The 13,762-nt window shown below is 40.9% G+C and overlaps 1 protein-coding gene across 1 annotated transcript in view; it reads left to right on the plus strand.

The window, feature by feature from the left end:
- The first annotated feature begins 6,629 nt into the window (after positions 1-6,629).
- Positions 6,630-13,762, plus strand: part of MLIP (muscular LMNA interacting protein) — a 104,066-nt gene continuing 96,933 nt past the window's right edge. Inside the window, exon 1 of the mRNA XM_030945361.1 lies at positions 6,630-6,759. Within this exon, the coding sequence (XP_030801221.1) occupies positions 6,697-6,759 (63 nt within the window). The 5' untranslated portion in view covers positions 6,630-6,696. The remainder of the gene's footprint in view (positions 6,760-13,762) is intronic.

A 13,762-nucleotide genomic window follows, 5' to 3' on the forward strand; every position in this document is an offset into this window, starting at 1 on the left:
AATGAGAAAAATGCAGGTGATTTTTATTCAGAAGGTACTCTACCCATTTGAAAACACACTGAAAGCAATTGTATAGTTGGGTGGGATTTTTAAAATCTTGTGTCCATGATTTGTCAAAACAGCTCATCCTTCTATCTCCCCCAGGTTCCTTTGATTTGTCCCTTTAATGTCATTTTCTATGATAATTGAAAAAAAAAATCTGTCTTTAAATAGTCCTGTTTGTTTTGTTGTTTTTTTTTTTTTTACCCACTGAGAAATGTTATCTGTGTTGAAATTCTGTATCTCATTCTATTGTAATAAAGAACAGTTTCTCCAGTTATATCAGTAATGTGAATGTATATCAGATTTGAACAGGACTTGTAAGTTGTATTTTATTAGATCCAAATGCAGGAGGCACCTTATGCAACCATGTACCTGAGAGTGAAGTGAGAAGCAATTTCTTATGCATGAGGAACTGTCTGAAAATTCCTTTTTTCCCCCTGACTTGTGTATAAGGAGAACACTTAGTTTGCCTTACTGCAGTATGCCTCTATTTTGTGTATATATGTGTGTGTGAGGGTAGGCATTTAAGAGCAAATTGTCCTGTACAACACTTTTCAATCCTTTAATTCTCTTCACTGCTATTCAGTGCATTGGTTTCTAATTCTAATGCATTTTAAGTTGTTTAAGAGGAACTGTTTGGGACTGTTCTTTTTTTGGGGTTCCATGGTGCTGCCTTAACTCAGACGTGGGGTCTGGCCCTGCTAGACTTGAATGCCATGACTTTCTTTTCATGTACATTAAGTGTGCATTGGTGGCTTTTATGATGTTTATACAGTTTATTTTCCTGTAAATGTAATATAACACAACCTGACCTGGTAAATGCTCATATTTTATTCACATTCTTGAGCAAGATTTCTCAGATGATCATTCATAACTTCAATGAATGCTGGTAGCTGGCTTTTACAGAATTAGAAAGTTCTCAGGAGGATATGGCTGTCACAAAGAGAACAATATTTCCTACTAACAAAAGGGATATTTTATTTTGAAAAGATGGATTTGTGCTAGCAGTATGATATCAAGTCAGTGGTATCCAGTTAGGTTTTTTATTATCTTGTACATCTGCATTTTAATTGATGATAGCAAAAGGAATATTAAGCTAACTTCATTCATTTGCAAAATGAACATTATCTTAGAATCTCCTATGACTGTAATATTAAAGACTGTATAATGTGCGTAAGCATAGGCTTAAATGATATTGATAAATGAAATTTTATTTAAAATATTTGTTTCCCATCTCTTTTCTTCCTCCAAAATATGCTGGGTTCTTCCACTATGACTTAATGTTTGATCAATGCATGTTGTAAAAATATCAAACTCAGAACCCACAAATGCTTTGGCCCTCTAGCTAGTAATGCACAATTTACTACTACTTTATTGTGTCTCACTAGACTGCAAAAAAACCCACAAACCCTCAGCTGTTATAAATCAGCCTTAGATTGCAGAACAAGTTGTAGTTGAAAGCTAGTAAAAATAAGAGCTCTGTTGAGAACTTGGTATTTTCTTCCTTTTTACTTCCCATGCACATGTGTTTGTTTTAGATTTTCTGTTACATCTTGGAAATCAAAACAGTTGCTATCACAATGACAAGCTTTTAACCAAATGCTGTCGCCATTCAGGTAACTTTTAAACACTGAGATTTTTATCTGTCCTTCTTCACTGATTTTCAAGGCAAATTTCATACTGCAGTGTTGAAAATTTTGCTGTGAGTATAATCTTACAGTGGTAACACTCTCTATGGATGTCCAGCTCTACAAAATATATCAATCAAAGCCTATGTTTATTCAAACTTTCATTAAAAAAACCCAAAAAACAGTGGCAGTTAATTATGTTTTGCTTTTGCTCTGCCAAAGAGGGGCAGAGGTAAAGGTCAGAAGCTGGTGTCCTTATCAGCACTGAGTAAATTCTCTTGAGGTTTGGCTGTTTGATAAGAATGGGCAGAGAGAAGGTGGAGAGGCTCAATGGGAGTTGGTCTTTAATGACAGCTCATACCCTGTGTCCTCATTTCCTGCTGCCCTGGGAGGTGACTAGAAAAAGCTACTGCCTGGCTATGGACTACTTGTTTTCTGTGGACAACGGACTTCTCCTCATCTTTAGCTGCCACATCACTTAAAAGATAGCTATGAAGGTATATAAAGATTTATCAGTGTATTTCGTTAGCCCCATCTCATTATTGTTGCATCCATCGTTGTGGAGGAAGGCATGGCAAACAGTACCAATCAACATGGGAGGGAAGATTTTTCTTTGTGCAACTAATCTATTGATGTATATTTTACAGCCCAGGATAATTTGGTTTGCTGGGATTTAGCAGTAATATTCAGGGACATCATGTATATAGCTGAAACAATGGATATCTGACAGAAAAGAAGTCTGGTGTTCCATTCCTGTCTGTACTCCTGGAGGACAGTAGATGTAGGACCTGCCAGCACAAGGATTGTCCACGTTAAAACAATTAACTTAAAAGACCTGCAAGGAGAAGAATGCAAGTACAGCTTCCCTGGATTGCCATATCAGAAAAGGACCTGAGCTCTTGGAATCAATTTACTGTAATGTTGAAATAACCTTCCTTGTTTTCATCCTCAAACATAAGCAAACTTCTCTCTTTGGAGAATATTTGTCAAGGAGCCCTCTGCTCCCTGTACATGACGTGTAGGACTCTGCTTCCTCACACACAAGGCAGGGACTTGTGGTGCCTGTGCTGTTTTCCTTTTCCACACCTGCTATCTCCTGCTCTGTGAGTGTTTGCAGAGCCAGCAGGGTGGACCAGGGAGTGACAGCAGCAGCTGTTGGGTGCTGTGGCAGGAATGTGGACCCATCTCTCCTAAGGATCAGCTTCCCACCCTTGGCTCCTGGCTGCCTGGAAGGTAAGCCTGCTTCAAATGCTGTCTCTGTAGCTCTGTCATGCTCTGGGTTTCTGCAGGGATCCTGCCACGGAATACCAGCTCGAAATGCTGCTGGGGTTCTGTGATTCCAGGCGTGTGCATGTGACCTTGGGTGCATGTGACCTGGGGTAGCACAGGGAATGCTTGCTGGCAGGGCAGGATCGGGCTGAGAGAAGGGAGAGCACCAGAAATAACCTGGGAAGCTTCTGCTGGACTGGCACTTACAGAGGCACTCTGCTGAGTTTGATGCTTGTTGTTCCTTTCAACTTTTTGATTGAAGTGTGGGACAGAAATGCTCTCCACATTAGAGCTTTAAAAATCACTGTGAGAGTAATTTCTGTATTAGTGTTAGGATTTTTAACTGGTAAATGTGACTTAAGTAGATGGTTTTCAACTGAGTATGGTCTCATTGACCACATCAGGGGCAGAATTAATACTTCTGTTGAATTTTTATGATGTGTCTGATGCTGAGTAAATAAAAGCTACAGGCTTAGGAGAGCAGAAGTGCAGATGTGTGATGTGTGGTACAGCCACTGGCTGGCAGCCCTGGGCTACTGCTGAGCCAGGCTGAAAATGAAAATGTGCAAATTTAAAGAATTGCCGGAGCCACAAGAGTGAAAACACAGCTGAGTGTGACACACAAACATCATGATTGCATCACAAGCATTCACTTGCTTCCTTCTCCAGGAACAGCAGATCAAATGAGCACAGAAAACACATCTGTTTAAGTGCCTTATTTACACAATAGTGTTATTTGGGATATTCAGCACTTGCATCTTACAAGAAAGCCCACAGCCCTCTCCTCCATCAGCTTCTTCTCTTGGCTTGTTGTTGTTTCTCTTCTCCTGCTCTGAGAAGAGAAACAGGTGTCAAGAGATGAATAACTGTAATAAAAAGAAGCAATTGGAAATAGCACAGTAATTTAGGCAATGTCTAGGACATGCTTTTTACTTAGCACCTGTTTGCCCTGTTTCCCCTTGTGAAATAAAACAGGAAATGCACAGTTACTAACAGTGCCTCAGGAAGTTCTTGGAGTAGAATAACCATTATTTCTCTGTAGGAGTAAGAAATGTACTCTCATGATTATATAAAACCATGGTCTGTCCTCAGATTTGGTGATGAAATGCCATGCTGAGCGAGATATGGTAGATAATAAGGTGATGTCAGCTTTTCTATGCTATCTCCAGGGTCCTTATGTAATAGCATTCAGGCTACAGAAGAGCTCTGCATCCAGTGTTTCCTGGGCTCCTCGATTTTAGTATGATGGCATGAAGTTTGGTGTCATATTCCCTTGCATTCATAGCCTTTTTTTCATGTTCCCATCTCCAATGCAGTTTGCTCCAAGTGCCTTGCAGTTGCATGGGCAGCAGCATGATGCATCCAGAATATGAATTTCCATTCATAAGAAGTGGAGATTCTCAAGTGAATGCTTTAGATGGTGTTACAAGAATGTTAATGGGAAACCTACTTGTGAAATGACATACCCTCATCACTATCTTATTGAGTACCATTCACACCATAATCAATTCCTTGGGTCTTTCTGTAGCGATTGTTTTTGATATCAAAGGGTGAGATGACACATGAAAACAGTATTGGACCATGCAAGTAAAGACTATAAACATATTTGAATATTAAGTTCTAGGGTAGTTAGGATGAGTGCTAAGTTACATGCAACATAAACAGCAGATAAAAATCTGCCATTGCTTGCCTGTATACTTCTCGAGTCCTGCATTGCTGGTTTCTTGCACCACTGAGATCCTGCTCTCTTTTCAACATGGATATCTGTTCCCCAGTCCCAGTCACTTCCCCTGGAAGTGACTCCCCTGGGAGCTGCTGTTTGGAAGCCTGCTGACATCCAGGGTGTCCCAGCTACCAGGGGGACAGGCTAGGAGGGCACGCAGCTGAATGTGCCCACCTGAGCTGCTCCTGTCCTTGTCTGTCAATTAAAACCATTGCAAATGAAGATTTAGGGGACTGGAGGGGCTTCAGGTTCTTCACCTGCACTGCAGGAATGGTCAGTAATGTAAGCAGCAGTGTAGTGCAAGCTGCTGTTTGGAGCCCACTGAAGACCTCCTTTGAGGTCTTTAAGTGGTGCAAAGCCATTTTGACGTCACTTGCCACAGGGATAAGTCTCAGCCTCACAAAAAGATTATGGAGATATGAACTTCTTATTATTACTGTTTGCCTTCCCACTGAAGAGTGAAGAACTGCGGCTCTCCTCTGGGTATTATGTCACTTACTCTTGCTCCTTTTGTCCCAGCATTTCCAGGAGACACGGTGGGGTGTATTTTTACTTCATGACATCAAGCTCATATTTATTCCTTCTGCTGCAGCAGCCCTTGCAGATTTGACTGGTTCTTTGCATTTGCCTTGCCATATTTACTCTTCTGATGGCTGTCTTCTAAAAACACAGGTAAAATAAAGGCTAAAGAAAACAAGTGTCACTGAAGTAACTTTTTGTTTGTACTGAAGAATGTTTCAAAACAGGAGCAGTCTAAGGTTTTATCAGATTTTCATATATGAAGTATAAAGACTGTTGGGAGATGACTGGCTACCTTTTCTTCCTATTCAAGGCTCTAAAGATCACGTGAGTATAGCATCTCTAAAAAAACATGCAGAAAGCAGTATGCCTAATTAGGGCTCTTGAAAGATTGTAGATGAAAAATGGTTCAATATTTATTTATTCATTTATCCTATCTGCTTATTTATCTATTTTATGAGAGTCTTTTACCAATGTGTTGACAGGAAGAAGTAGAAAGGATGTGTGTTTACTGGGGATTTAGTGAGATGCTTAAAGAGCCAGCTTTAGAGTGTGTCTAATGAACCACAGATTACCAGCGAGCACATTCTTTAACAGTAGGAAACATTTTCTGTGTTACTCAGTCTTCATGCTTCCCCTTCCCTTGCTGGTACATGCAGAGCCAGGCTTGTGTGTGAATCACACCTTAGACGACGTGAGCCCAGTTGATGTGGCAACAGAAGGGTGTGTTGTAAACCTTGGCATCCTCAGCAGAGCTGCTGAGAGGTTCCTCCAGCCCTGCAGTTTCTAATATTGGCCTCCTGACTTTGTCACTGTGAACAGAGCCAGGTTATTCTTCAACAGTCAAGTAACAAACTCCACAGCCATTCTCGTGTGGCTGTTGGCTCCATGTTACTTGTTCACTGGTCATTTCTTCACAATGCCTGATGGAAGCTTAGCATTTCAAAAGTGCAAGATGTCACTCTGATACTAGGACAGGAGAGAACTCTCTGCTTGAGGGAATGTGGGAATAGCTCAGTCCCAAACACTCAACAGGGAAAGATCAATAGTTATGGTAAAACACTGTTTTAAAGTGCTTTTCTGTACACTTTTGTCTTGGCATAGCACATGTGAATTATATTCATTATTTTGCTTGCTTAATAATCTCTGTGAACTCAAGTTAGTGCTACTGAGACATATAGCTATTAATTTTCATGGACTTTTTTGGTATGAGCTTTTGGGATAGAGAGGAAAAAAGAGAGAGTGAATGGGGCTGGTAACCAAAATCCATCCTGAACAATCTGCTGTGATACCAGCCCAATGTTTATTGTTATCAGAGGCAGCTGTCTGCCCTCTCTCCACACTTCTATTTGTGGATTTTTGATGGCTATAAATGGAAACACATGCTGACTAGAAATCACCACAGTGCTCCTGATACTTTTCTGACCTGACTCCAAAAGTGCAGGGATATCTAACATGTAGTCAGGTTGAATCACTTCTGCTCAGGATATTAGGTGATTTCTATTCCTCTGGGAAATGGAGTTAGGAAAACATGAAAGCAAAGCCTCAGGAAGAGAAGCTTTAGAAGAAAAGCAAATGGTAAGATATGTTAAGAAATGTTGATATTTTAAATTTTTAAAAATGTAATTATAAGCAGGAAAATAAATAATTCATAATACTTTATAGGAGTATTTCCTGGCTTGCTTTAACCACTGACCTTGAAGATTAAAACTTCATTCATGTGTATTGAATTATTTATGACAGTGAATTTCTGTGGAAATTATGGAAATTTGTGAATTCATTTTGTGTGCATGTGAAATGCCAAAACTGAAATCTGGTAAAACTTTGTTATCGTAACCGAAACTGATAGCTAATATCATTGGTTTTCTTGTATTTTTCTTAAGGGACTATATCTTTGCACATTATGTTCCATAACTTTAGATTGGTAAATGGCAGAAGAAATTGTTTGTGTCTGGAATGAATCTGAAACTTACTGAAAAAAGGTGTGACCAAAACAAATTATTAAGAGAAAGTGAAAACAGTCAAAACACAGCTTATTCCTAATTAGCTGAGGCTTGCAATGCAATTTGTAATTTGCCTTGCATTAATGAGTTTTTTCCTTGATATCACAAAAAGGGCAGTTTATTCTTGGCTTTGCAAAGCTGTGAAGAAAAGTGGTCATCACTCTTGCTAAGAAACAAATTAGCACTGAATTTTTTAGCACTTAAATGGTGGTATTGCATTGATTTGTTTTCTTAGTGGGCCAACTTTCACTCCTGTTTAATCACAATGTTGGCCTCTACCAGCCTGAGTTAAATTAGTTTTGGCAAGCTTGTGTGTTAGTTAACAGTTTTCAATACCACTTCACCAAGGCAAGTGCATTAGGAAATAAGGGATTAAGGGAGGAAATAAGGAAAGCGCTGAAACTGAAAGAAATGACCTGGTCTTATAGTACCTTTTCTTTAAAAAAAACACCATTTATCTAAAGAGTAATATCTGAAAGAGCATTGCTAAAGCTCCATTGCTTAAGTTCTAATGGGAATATTATTTATTGTTTTAATTGTTCATTTTCTCATTAATTAATGAATTAATTCTTTAGACAGTGACCTAATTTTCAATTTGTGGTTGATATATAAAATATAAGGAAAACATCAAAATTAAAAACAAGTATAAAATCCACTTGATCTTTAAGGAAGGTTTCGAAGGAAACCTTTGACATTTTGTTCTAGCTCATGCAAAGAGAAAATACATAGCAATTTAATCAGCCTGTATGGTTATCTAATTGCAGACCATATCCTCATGCACAAAGAATTGAGCAGCCAACCTTAAGTAAGGCTTTTCCAGAATGCAGAGTGCTTCATTTGGAACACTAATGATCTGCTGTTGACCTTCTTTGTGTGCATCATTTACTAATTTTAAGAAGAGCAAACTGGAGCAAGCAGGGCCCCCGCTGATGGGAGCCTTGCTAACGTCCATGTCAGGTCACACTCTGTTCAGTAATTTCCAAACTAAATCCTCCCAACACGCTGAGCTGAGAGTGTCCCTGAGCAGTGGCAGGTCATGTTCCTGTGGGCACTCAGTGAGGGGATAGAGCTGCCTTGGCTCAGGACGTTTCATAGCACTCTGTTGACACTGCAGGAATGCCTCTGCTCTGTCCTCCCAGCCCCTTCCCTGTCCCCTTCCAGCTGAGCCCCAGCTTCCTCTACATCCCACCTCAAACTGTCTCTGCCTGTTTAGTCTTAATGCCTTTCTTTCTGTTTGCTAGATTGATTTCCCTTTGCCCCCACATTTTTTCCCTAGTTTTGCATCTCCTGGATTTTTATTGATTCTGCCCTTTACTCTGTTACATGCTGGTCAAGTCAACTGACTGCATGGGAGCAGTGTCAATCTGTGGTACAGATGCTATTTGTACATGCTGCTGTGGATGTCTGTTCACATATTTAACTTCAGTAGAGCAAATACATACACTGTTTCATGCTCTGCTTTCAGCTCCTGTGCGGCCTTTTAGCACTTCACCTCAGTTGTAAATTCTCGGTTTTGCCGCACAGGTGTCCTGGTAAGTCTGCTTGTATTCCTGAATCATGAACAGCCTTGCATGTGTACAAGGTTGTTTTCAAGGACATGATAGCTTTCCCAAATTCCCTATGTTTCCAAGCTTCCTTCTACAGTATCCCACTTACCATCTCCTGCATAGGCTGAAGTCCGTTTTCCTAAAGCCCAGGGTGTGTGTTTTGGTAGTTGTCTTCCTCAGTTCCCCACAAGGTCTTAGGCCTCACTATTTCACTGTCACTACAGCCCAGCTTGCTGTGTGAGTGTACACATCCACAGCCACTTCTTCCTTATGTTTATGAATAACAGATCCAGCTGGGTATGACACTGCTTGGCCCATCTTGTGCCTGCATCAAGAAGCAGTCCTTGATGCCCTGCAGAAATTGTCTGCATTGCTTGTGCCATGCCATTTTGTTCTCTGCAGGTGTCACAAAAGCTTAAGTCTCATGAAAAAGCCCAAAGAAACAGAGTGTGCAGTCCAGATACTTCCTTGAGTTGTTTAAAGAAATTGTTGTGAGGAGTACTCTCCACTTCCTCACCCCTTCCGTGCTGTCTGTAGCCCAGTCTCACTGTGGTGTCACCCTCACTGACCTCTCCCCTGATCCTGACCCACATGCACTCACCCAGCCCTGTTGTTCAACCTGTACAAATGTTCTCCACATTTTAGCTGCTGCTTCACACAGAGATTGTCTTCTTTACCCTGCCTTTGTGAAGAGCCTGTGTCCCTTGCAGCAATATAGCCATGTGTCATATCTGTTATTTCTGTAATGTGGTAGTTCTATGACCTGTATGTATTTGTGTATGTAAGACCAATCTTGGGATTGTATGCTTGTTACAAATATTTTCTAGCTATTTTCAAAAGAACAAAATCTATGTCATCCTGAAAATACTCTGATTGTAGCATATCAATCAATCAGAGACCAGTTCATACTCAGAGTCTAACACAGAAGACAGTGTCACAGACAGTTTTATAAAGTGGTCTTGTACCTTTACATTCACTGCTTACTGTGCATGAGATAAATACTATAAAATTCTCTACCACTTCAGGCTATTTCAAATAATATTTGTGAAATTTATTGTTAAAGAATTCTTGTCCTTGCTTCCTGGAGGAAGACTCAGCAGCCAGAATCCTGAAGAGAGTCTTTGTGTGGAGCTGACTGTCAGAATGGAAGATAATGGAGGGCCTATTTTGTGAAGGGAAAATAGAATGACTCACTATAAAATAGATTGGACTAAGTGGATGGACATACGTGCCCTTTTCAGAGCTTTGATAGCTCAGAAGGACCCAATACTTCCAAAGTTTCCCTACTGAAACAACACCTCACCTCAAAATAGTCTGTTTTCATTGTGAAGTCCTCATCCCTTAATGCATATTGCCTTATTTGAATTTATTTTAATTATATTTCATACTTCTCTCTTTCCTATTTGATCTCTTCTCTCCCCATGAAAAACAGCACTATTGCATTTAAAATGTTTACATTGGTACATTTAACGGGGAATATTTAGTCTTTGTACTTTAGTTTGCATTATAAGGGTTTTTCTTTACTTTCTTCTTACATGGAGTAGCAAAAAAGAACAGTTCTATAGAGAAAATAGATCAACCAAATGGATATGTGAATCAGAAAGGATGCCATGCACTCCTGAAAAGGTTGGGTTTTGAATGATAGACTTGCAGGACTTCATTCAGAGCATTAGCTTTGCTTTTCACTAACTGTGGATACAGCTTTAGAGAGCAGGGCAATTTGGATCAAGCCCGCCCAAGTGAAGCAATGGTTAATCTTTGTACTCTGGTAGCAACATCAGAAGTCCTGTCAATATCAGGCCTTCTCCATGGCAAGTGTGGGAAGTAGAGGTTCCTTGAAGAAGGCAGCCTGTTTCCTGAAGTGTGCCACCTCAGGGAGCCCAGGCAGAATGAGGCTGGTGACTAATGAGGTGATGGCAGGTCCTGCTTGCAGGTTTTGTTGTTGATTTAATGACTGTAAACCAGGTGAGAAGCGAGTATGAGATGGGAAGGGTTGTTTGAAAAGCAGCAGATAAGGGAGCTGGGTGGAGGCTGGTGGGAGTGGGCAGGGCTGGGTACAGCCGTCCCTGCATGGATAAAAACCCTTCTGCCAGGTCACCCTCAGTGCCATGAGGGCTGGGGTCAGGCATGGCAGCACTGCTCCTGGTATCAGGGATGGCAGCGCTGCTCCTGGGCTGCTGGTGTTGCTTCTTTTCCAGGAGCAGGGCCCCATGGGCAGTCTCTGCCACGCTCCCTGGCTGTGCAGCAGGCAGGTGTGCTGTGGCCAGAGGTGTGCTAAGGCTCTGTGGGTTGCCACAAGGAGGGAGGAGGAGATGAGGGAAGAGCGAGTGTTTGTTCCACCTGGACAATGGGATCTCCTTTGGCACAGCAGAAATCTCCTTGGCTGAGGAACAAAGGATAATTTGATAATTCGGTGCTGAAGTTTGAGTATCACGCTCATTTCATGACCTAAAATTAAATAAACACAAAAGTACAAGGTCAGAGAAAGCTTTATATGAGCATATATTTAAATTCCTTTTTATTTAAGAGGAAGGTTTTAGTTCTTGCTGTGGAGGGTGTGTGTGACCTCCTCTGGGAGATTTTTTCGTGCAGCTGAATTCAGGTGGGTGAGTTGACACACTTAAGATGTTTTGTGCTACTTTGTCCCAAATTACAGCAGCTTTGGCAAAAAGGGTTGCTTCAGGAGAGCCACTTTCAAATACCCCAGAGCTTTGTAGATCAGGACTGAGGGTTTGCAATTGCTACAGCAATAAGATCCTAACATGGTGGCAATTGCATCCTGCTGTACAGGTGTAGGAAAGTGACCGAGGCAGAGCTCCAGCCAGAAGAGCAGCATTTCCTTCTGCATACCTAGAGCTGCATTCCTGCCTGTGTGGAGGCATGGGTTACTTCAGCAGGCAATCACCCAGAAGGAGGAGGAGGAGGGAATTAATTGGAGCCTGCACATAGCAGCATATTTTTAGCACTGTTGATGTGACATTAAACAGGACAAAAGAAAGTGGGAAGCGCTGAATCTTGGTCTGCCCTTCTTTCTAATCCTGTCACGGAACATAAATGCCATGAGGCAAGAGCTGCCTTTTCTTTAGGCTGATGCCAGTCTTACAGAGGCACTGCTGGAGCATTTGAGGCAGGCTTTGGTTGTATCAGTGGGAAAAGAGCAGTCTGGGAAAGGTGTCATCAGTGCATTTTTGGTTGGATGTTATGTGAAACAATACCATACAATATCCCACAGGGGTTTAGAAGAGGAGTGCAGCAGATTCCTGTAGGGTCTTGAATGTTGTGGTAAAAGAGGCTTTTCATGAACAAGTAGCATTTGCCTATTTTAATGTTTTGGGGTGAGGAAAGATAGGAACCCCTGTGCCCCTGTAACAGTTGCATCAATTGCTGCCACAAAGTCACGCAGGGCAATTCAAGTGATTGAATTTTGGGTGAGGCATCAAGAAAATGCCTCATAGAAAATGCCTCAGAGTGTTAGTATGGAGAGACAGCCTGTGTTGAGTAATTAAAGCAGTTCTGGGAAACAGTTCTAGGCATGAAACTCTCTAGAAATCAGTTAAATAGAATTTTTTTTCTGTGGTATTTTTTTGAGACTTCCCTGAGTGATACTCAGGTATAACCTGAGAGTTATAATGAGTGAGAGACCATTTCCAGAAATAAGTTTGGCTATGGAGACTGTTATTTGGAAAAAACCAATTTTTTCCAAAGATATTCCTCAGGAATGTCTGAGTTATGGGTGATACTTGTGAAGATATTCACTGCTGCTGCTCACACTGAAATTGAGAATGAATTCTAGGAAAAGTTCCTTCATTAGAAGTATAGTGCAGCACTGTAACAACCAGGGAATTTGTGGACTATCCACTCTGGGAAGTTTTCAGACCTTAACCATATGAAATCATGGCCTTGCTCTGGCAGTAGTCTGAAGTTGAATCCATATGCTGGAGTGGATGATTTTTGGAGGTCCCTTCCAAACATTTCTTTAATTTAATTTTGAACTACACTACAGCATTTGTCATGAAACATGCTTATAGCTTTTCCCATCTGCAAATCTCCTCACACATTTAGTATGGATACACAATGAGACTGTGGTTGTCATGAAGACATCCTCATTCCAACATTTTAAGCCTAATGTTTTCAATTCCCTCTTTGAATTCTGAAAGCACTCAATAATAGAGTGGCAGCATTAAGTCTTTTGCTTTTGTATAAATTCCTGAAAATAAAGATTTTTGTGGTTTAGCCCCAGACAGCAATTAAGTACCACACAGTTGCACCCTGCTTCCCCTTTCCCACCCCACGTTGTGGAGGAGAATAAAAAAAATGTAAAACTTGTGGGTTGAAATAAAACCAGTTTTTATCTGTTTAATAAGTTTATCTGTTTAACAAGTTTAATAATTGAAACAAAATTAAACAATAATGATAATTATAATGACAATAATGAAACAGAGAAATAGAGAGGAATAAAAGCTAACAAAGACACGTGAGACACAATACAATTGCTCATCACCTGCTGACCAATGCCCAGCCTGTACCTGACCAGCAATCAGCTCCTCCTGACCAGCTCCTCCCAGTTCATATACTGGGCATGGTGTCCCATGATATGGCTCATAGCTTTGCCTGGTTCAGGTCAGCTCTCATGACTGTGCTCACTCCCAGCTCCTGTGTACCTGCGCCCTGGCAAGCAAGGGAAACTGAGAAGTCCTTGATTTAGAGTAAATACTAGTTAGGAGAAACTGAAATATCAGTGTGTTACTAAGACCTGTATCCCAGCTGAAACCAAGACAAACTACTTGACAATGTACAGAATAAAAAGAGAGGAGTGGTTAATGAAAGGGATAAAGAAGGCAGACGTTAATGAAGCTGGCTTGTAGGACAGCATGCTTGTGGTGTCCCACATTGCTCCTTAAGGGGAGGGGGCACCCAGGATTCACAGGTGCCTGTGGTCAAAAAGGAATGACAAAAGTCAGAGGGTCTACAAAAATTTGCAAAGTTTTATTAGTAAATTATACACATGGCAGGGCAACTGGAGTGTTAGTC

Source organism: Camarhynchus parvulus, chromosome 3 (assembly GCF_901933205.1).
Source record: "Camarhynchus parvulus chromosome 3, STF_HiC, whole genome shotgun sequence".
Classification (NCBI taxonomy): domain Eukaryota; kingdom Metazoa; phylum Chordata; class Aves; order Passeriformes; family Thraupidae; genus Camarhynchus; species Camarhynchus parvulus.